An 8,393-nucleotide genomic window follows, 5' to 3' on the forward strand; every position below is an offset into this window, starting at 1 on the left:
TATGGCACGAGTACCTAGCTATAGTGCAATACAAAATTTTATCATTAACATTTGATTGTTCCATTTTCTTTTCGAGTTGCTCCAATAACAAACATATGTCCATGTTCCTTTAATTATTAACAATGATAGTATAAAAAACAATTTTCATTTATCTCAAACATACGTACATGTCTCTTTTGTAAGTTAAAATACATTAAAATGTTATTTTTATAAGTATTTTTTTTGTTTCATAGTTAATTAATTAATTCAGAATGCAGGCTCTATAAATAATCATGTGTAAATGATACTTTTCATTTAAAATCTATTCTACCCCTCTTTTTTTGAGAGAATAATATGAATTATACTATCATTTATATTTAACAAACAATTTTTTTTTTTAATTTATACAACACAAACAAATCTTTTAATCCATGTTAGTGAACGATTACAAATAACATTGAAAATTCTCCTTTGTCTATGAAGTTTAATGTCACTAACTTCATTACAAATTTTAAAGTTTCTAAAGGGGAAAGTAAATTTATAAATTTTTTTAATGGAATAGAGAAATTCAATAAGTAGCTAAATTGCTACAATAAAAAAAAATATATAAGGGATAATCCTAAAAAATTAGAGTGTTAGCTAGTATAAATCTCATATCTAAGTTGAGGAGAGTAACAATTTTCCATTTAATAGCATCTAGGGTCACACCTTCACCATCTCAAGTTGATGGTTTACTATGTCTCCGTGATGGGTGTTGATCATCATCTTGTGTTCTTCACATGATCTCACAAGCTTTATGAACATATTCAAGCACATCCAAAACTTTACCTTCAAAACAAATTTATTTTAGGAGAACAAATTTATTTTAGGAGAACCATATCGTATAGTAAACAGATAAAATTAGCTCAATAATTTCTCTTAGTAAGGTGTAAAAAATATTTTCAAACAAGTAGTAGTTAGAAGAAAGATTATTAAAATTGATTTCCAAAGGGGAGTCGAACCAAATTGTTGTGTTCAAGGGCATCTATTGAACGTGTATTAATGTCTACATCTTCTTCATTACACCGGCAGAATATCGGGTCTGCCAAAAATCTTTTTTATGAGATTTATTTTGTTGTCAGTATATGAAATGATAAAAAAATTTGTATACAGTTGTAAGGTTTCAAGTTCAAATCCGAGACATAATATCCGACTTAACAATATTAAAATTTACATGCTTATTCACCAATCTAACTCCACAATTTAATGTCTATGAGTAGAAAACTTTCATGTCTCATAGTTTATAATACAGATTTTAAACTTATATTTATAAATACATAATCTTAAGAATCATTATTTTGAGAAGAAGAAGAAAAATCATTTTCAAATTTATTAAAGTATAATATTTATGTATTTCTAAGAGAAAGAAAGTATAAATTTTAAAATACAACTATGATTTAAAATCATTAAAAAATTGTGTAATTTATCAAAAAAAAAAATTATATATATATATATATATATATATAATCCCTGCCTAACCACTAAAACATCTAACCATTTATTATTTTTTTCTTAAGAAAAAAATTATTAAAATGGTGGCTCTGTCCAAATTAGAGAAGGTTCATTGGTTGTTGAGTTATTTAGTTATAAAAGAAACTATTAACATACACAAAGTAACTTAAACTATTAAAAAAATTAGTCAAATATAGTGAATTAAAATTAAACAACTTTTAATTTCTGTTTATGGAAATTTCTATATAGCACTTAGTTTTACCACACACATGCACAAAGAGAGAGTGTGGAAAATAATGAGAATTTCAAAAATGACCTATATTTAAGTGTAAATTGTTAAATCATTCATCAACTATGATTAAATTAAATGTTAGATATATAAAAAAGTGACATGTATACGTTGTTAGATGTTAAAATCTCTTTTGATCATAATTTTTTTTTTACCTTTTGTTGGTACCTTTTAGGAAATGAGATCCTAAACTAATCTATGTTGGACTTCAAGATTAGCACAAATCTATTTTTAATAAACATGTTATAAGTATGAAGTATTTACCGTTTAACAATGACTAATCTTAATAAGAAAATATGTTAGCACACAAAATAAGTTTTTGCATCTCAATTAAATTTTTTCTTTATGCAATAGTAAGTGGTCCAAACTCTAACCTTTTTTTAAGATGTTCAAATTTCTTATCACTGAGTCCAATTATGTGTCAATAAAGTTAACATAATATATATGACCACAAATTATTTAATTGCTAGAAATGGAATTCAAGTACTAATTTTGTAAATTAGCTAGCTACAATCATAATTTTACATTTTTTTTTCTAAGATAGCAAAGTCCATTAAAAAAAGAAATAAAAAAAAAAAACAAAAACAAATACAAAGATAGAAAGAAAAAAAAAGTAAAATAAATTTTGAGGCTCCTCCTATTAAATTCTCATGAAGCTTTTTGTATTCCTTTTGAACATTTTTTCTTCCTTATGTGATGCTCTACAATCCTCAACCAAGAGATTGCAAGAATACAATCACACATGAATCTTGTGAATCATCCATCATTTAATTTTCATGAATTTATAACCCCATTAAGATGTAGTACACAAGAGTAATGGGCAATGCAACCAACATTCCAAAAATGACACTGCATTCTCAACAAAAGAAGTTTCATTGGTTAGCATTAAAAGAGAAAAAATTGAATGAAAATAAAAACAAAATGAAGGGTAGGTAAAGAAAATTGTTATGGAATACTGACCCTGTGCTTAGAATATCAGGATGTACATTATATTCCTTAGCAAAGACAAATGGGACAATTCCTTGGGGAAGAGCTGCCTGTTGTTTTTTTGGTAATTAGATGCCACATAGGATAACCAAACAAACATGTCAAATGTGGTTTCAATTCTTTCTTGTACTAATTCAATCACAAATATTACAAATAAATATAAATAGTTTTTTTTTTATAAAAAAACAAAATTAGCAAACAAGATTTTTTTTTATATTAATTTTAGTGATATTATTAATTATTTTATAATTATCTCCAAAGGAATTTAAACTCGTCTTTTAAGATTAAATTCAAACACTAAGATATATGATAAATCATATATATTAATATTGAATTATTTTATATGAATTTATTTATAATGCATAAATAATGTAAAAATAATGTTTTTTTTAATAATTAAAAAAGAGTTTTCACATATATCAAATTTGATCTCTTAATATTTGTGCAAATATTTGACAATTTATATAGAAAAAGAAAAATGTCATTATGGATAGACATGGAGAAATATATGTGCACAATATTTACAAATTAATTATTTTTTATAAATAAATTTTAGTAGTTAATTTGTTAAGGGTTACAAATTTGTTAGTTGGCACTTATTAAACTATTTTTGTATATGTTATTTTAGATACAAGTTATGGATTGTTTTTCCTTAGTCAAAGAATGTCATTTGCATAGATTCCATAGTGCACATTAAATTTTGTACCATTAAATTCCAACCAATGAAATAACATTTTTAATTTAAAAAGAATAAAGTAACTTATCTTGGCAGAGCTAGATACACACACTAGACACATATATTATATTTTATATAATTAAAAAATAAAAAAAATAAAGAAAGCAGAGGAATTTTTTGGAGGGTATGCAATGAATATTGTAATGGTTATGTAAAAAGGGAACAAAAGAAAAAGAAAAAGAAAAAAAAGAAGACCTGAACAATTGCAACATGAAAGAGAACACCTTTGAGTCCAACAGCAAGTGAAGCAGCTGCCATGACAGCTGGACCTGTAAGGAATCTCACAGCCATAGCAAAAGCTGCTATGGAATTTCCACATGCTATGATTTTTGGTTGCAAAGCCATGAACAGACCTGTCAATAATATATATATATATTTTTTTTAATATCAAAAAGCAAATTTATAAGCATGCTTATGCTTATTACTATTATTATTGTCACCACTTTCTTCAGTCAATCACACTTCTCTTTCTGATACACCTTTCATCATCACTACCACTACCAACCACACTTCATCACAAATTTGCCAAAAAGTTGTCATAAATTTTTTAAAATAATTTTTTTTTATTGTATATATTGAAGTATTCAAATATGTACATCTATATGATTGTTAGATAAAAATTAAATTATTAAGATTTTAAATTTAATATTTAAAGTTTTAAAAAAAAAATTAGATCTGAAATTTAATATTTAATTTTTTTAAAAAAATAAATTATTTGAAATTTAGTTTAAAATTTAAATTATATATATATGAGAGAGAGATATTATAGAAAATCTTATGTGATTATAAGACATAAGTACACCATTTAAATGCATATAAAAGATATTATAGAAAATCTTGTATGATTATAAGACATAAATACACCATTATTTAAATACGTATAAAAGATATTATAGAAAATCTTGTGTGATTATAAGACATAAGTATACCATTTAAATGTGTATAAAAGATATTATAGAAAATCTTGTGTGATTATAAGACATAAGTACACCATTTAAATGCGTATAAAAGAAATGTAAAAGAAGAAAGAATTAAATGATATTTATTTTAAAAATAATTAAATAATTTATATTTTTTATGTTCAAATAATTTGTATTTAGAATTCTGATCACTAAGTATTTGTCATGACATTGTATATAATTAAATGATATTTATGAGTGTCACTATAATAAAAAAATTATTTTAAAATAAAATTTATTTTTTTATTTTTAAAGTTAACTATTTTTTTAATTCTACATAATAAAATTATTATGTACAATACTTCCAAAACAATAATTTTATTTATATTTATAATAGAAAAAGCTCAAATATTTATTAAAAATAATAAAACAAATCGACATTTTTTTTCTTTCTAATCATTATATTTTTTAATATATATGTAAATATCTTTTCATTTTGAAAAAATTAAAGTATTTTTTATCTTACACAACTTGCACATAATTTGAAATACACACAAAACTAAAGGTTATGTATTCGATGAAAAATCTTGATGTGAAAAGAAATCATTTCTCTAAATTTAAAAGAGTAAAAAAAGATTGATAAAGTAACCAACAGATTGTTATCATAACATTATACACTATTTGCTTTTTCTCTATTTATCACACACACTCCACCATTGCTTGCTTTGTCAAACAAAGTAGTATTTATTAATAATGATAACAATAATTATCAAAACTATATGGAATCAAAAAAGATTTTATGTTTTATCTTTTACTTTTTCAGGAAAAGAAAAATGTGAGAACAAGATAAATTATATTTTGAATATAAATTTTTTTAAAATTATTTCTTAGTCAAAGTTTTATTGGAAGATTATACAATAAGGAGAGGATAAACTGACCAAGACTGAACATGGCCATGCCAAGGCCTGCATCTGACAGTATGGATATAGACTTTGCTATTATGGCAGGCATCTCAATATTCCACCTGCAAAGATAAACCATAATCAATCAAAATAGAAACAAAAACAAGAATCAATTGTACACATCAAATGAAATTTTTAGAACAAAATTTAAATTACCTTAAGAATAATTTAGTGTCATTTTAATTAAATATGTTAAATATATTTTTAGTTTTATTAAAATTATTATTCTCTTTAAATAAAATAAAATAAAAATAATAGTTGAAAAATTGATGTATGTAGATTAAATTTCTAATTAGATATATTAATTTTTCAACTGTTATTTTTATTTATATTTCATTTTATAGAAAATACCTTTTAAGTTTACTCTCTAAAAAAAATATTCATTCTTAGTCCATATTTATTTTATAGAAACGTATTATATGGAAAACTTTTCAAAATAAAGATTAATAGTGAATTTAAAAAAAAATTGAGTTAAATAAATTTTCAGTCTTTATATTTAAATTTTTTTATCCACTTTTAATTCTTATTTTCATTTTTTTTTGTAAAAAGTTGATAATTTTAATGCCTAAAAAAAAAGTCTCTATAAAAATTAAAAATGAATGAAAATATTTTAGAGACTAAACTTAAAATATTATAATTTTATAAAAGTTAAATATATTTAATCCAAAAAAAAAATTAAAATAAAAACTTATTTAACTCTTTAATTAATAATAGAAAATGGTGTAGCCATGAAATGAAATGTGCTAAGATATGCATAAATTTTGAAGGAAGAGAAGACATACCTAAATGAAACTAGTGACCAAATGAGGCCAATTAAACTTGAGTAAGTGTTAGGATTTCTTATAAGTTTTCTCCACACCATGATCAATATGAGTCTTGTCATAACACTTGCTGGTGGCATCACTTTTGGTTTTCCATCTCCAATTTTTTCACCTTCATGTTGATTCATTTCTCTTTCCATTCCTCTATTTCCAAAGCTGAATTCATCTTTCTCCAAATAGTCCTCTTGAGTTTCTCTATGACCCTCCACTAATTAATCAAACACCAAAACCAACAAAAATCACATAACAAAAAATGAAAATTAAGATGTAAAAAACCAAACTTGCAACTAAAAGATAAATAATTAAACATGGTTTTACAATCTATCAAATATTCATTTTTCTATTTTTTTCCTAAATTTTTTTTGATAACTTATATTTTCATATAAAATATGTGCTTTCATGGTCTCAAAATTTTGATTATTTTTAATCGTACAGTACATTTTATAAAAACGGGTAATTTAGAAATTTAAAACACCCGTTTTCATAAAACATACAGACTAAAAATTATAAAAACTAAACTAAAAAATCTATAAATATAAACTCATAAAAACTAAAAATATATTTAACCAAAAAAATAAAAAAAGTAAGAAAAAAAAAAACCTTTTCCAGGAGAAACATTCAATTTGACATCTTTGTGATCATGAGAAGCAAATTGATCATGAGCACCAAACACATCAGAAACAGGTGAAGCACTTGAACTCCAAACAAACATATGAAGATCTCTGTTCCCATCTTCTTGTTTCTGTCCATTTCCCCTCTTACCATTATTATTATTATTATTATTATTATTAGTAACATTTTTATTATTATTATTATTATTAGGTGAAAACATTCCTGGATTAGGTGCAGGGTAATGACCAGAAAATTTCTTAGTTTTTCCAGCAACAACATTAACATTAACATTATCTTCTTCATAATTAGAAGGCCTAGGAGTTGGTCCTCTAGAATTAGCATTCAAACCATAAACATCATTAGCACCAAAATTTGAGTTTCTTCCACCAGCCATCATAGAATAAAAATCAGTATGATTAAAACTTGATCCTCTTGGTGTTGGATTTCTTGAAGATTGCAAAGAATAAATCTCAGCATTAGTAAGATTTGAAGGTCTTGGTGTTGTTGATGAAAGACCTTGTGATCTTCTTGAATAAATATCTGATCTTGAAGCATTTGATTTTCTAACAGTAACATGTAACTTACCATCTTCTTTGATTTCAGCATCAGTTTCCAATGGTGTTCTACCATCCAATGACATCACATCAGAATCAACATGAATTGAAACAATTGAACCAGCAGTGTCAGGAAATTGTTCTGAAATCAACATCCTAGCTCCTCTAAACTCAAACATGAAAAGCATCAAAGTGTACCAAATTATACATTGAAGAACAACAATTTGAACCATTAAACTACCTGAAAATTCACCATACATCCCTTTAAGTAAAGGTATACCCATAACTAAAGTATTTGGAAGTGTTGAAAGAGAAAAGAGTGTTATTGTCCATTCTAAACAACCCCTTTTGCTAAAATTACTCCAAATTGCAAGAACAAGTAGGACAATGATTTTTTGAAGTGTGTCAGCTGCTAAGAATCTAAGGTTCATTTTGTAAGGATTGTTTGAAGCTATGAAATGGAAAGACAAAAGTGGAACTGCAAATAGAGCAACAAAACGGTTTATACCAGAACATTGATCAGGTGAAAATATTTTCCACCATTTCACAGAACCATAAGCAAGTATCATAGCAACATAGAGTGGAACCATTGCTGTCATCACATGGTAAAAATCTGTTAAAGTTATCATTTTTATGTGTTTTTTTAACTCTCAAAGTGAAAACAGAATAAAGGGTATGATAAAAATTTGAACTTTTTCAACTTGAAGTTGAAGTTCAACTTGAACTTGTTATGTTATGTTGTGATGAGAGATTAGATGAGAAACTTAATTGTTGGTTGTGAATTGTGATGATGAGAAGATATAGATATAGGGATATGAAAAAGAGAGCATGTGGTTATGTTGGATTTTTGAGATAGTGGTGTGAGTGTGTGTGTGTAAGAATGAAGAATTAATAGAGAAAATATTTTTTGAGCTTTGAGAGAAGTAAGCAAAATTTTGCACTTGCAATCTCCAAGGTACATAGAGAAGATAGGAAAGTTATAAGCTTTTTTATAATATAATATTTTTTTTTATTTTAAAAAAAATAAATATTATAAATTGAAGTTTTTGTTGGTTTGTTTTTT

The 8,393-nt window shown here is 24.8% G+C and overlaps 1 protein-coding gene across 1 annotated transcript; it reads right to left on the reverse strand.

Moving 5' to 3' along the window:
* Positions 1–2,202: 2,202 nt before the first annotated feature.
* LOC101491826 (probable auxin efflux carrier component 1c) lies at positions 2,203–8,098 on the reverse strand. The gene is made up of 6 exons (XM_004512686.4): positions 6,765–8,098; positions 6,126–6,372; positions 5,320–5,405; positions 3,678–3,835; positions 2,720–2,796; positions 2,203–2,608 (listed from the first exon to the last, which is right to left on the reverse strand). The coding sequence occupies exons 1-6, from the start codon at positions 7,957–7,959 to the stop codon at positions 2,542–2,544; spliced, it is 1,830 nt and encodes a 609-aa protein (XP_004512743.1). The 5' UTR covers positions 7,960–8,098; the 3' UTR covers positions 2,203–2,541.
* Between the last annotated feature and the right edge of the window lie 295 nt (positions 8,099–8,393).

This window comes from Cicer arietinum, chromosome 8 (assembly GCF_000331145.2).
Source record: "Cicer arietinum cultivar CDC Frontier isolate Library 1 chromosome 8, Cicar.CDCFrontier_v2.0, whole genome shotgun sequence".
Lineage (NCBI taxonomy): Eukaryota > Viridiplantae > Streptophyta > Magnoliopsida > Fabales > Fabaceae > Cicer > Cicer arietinum.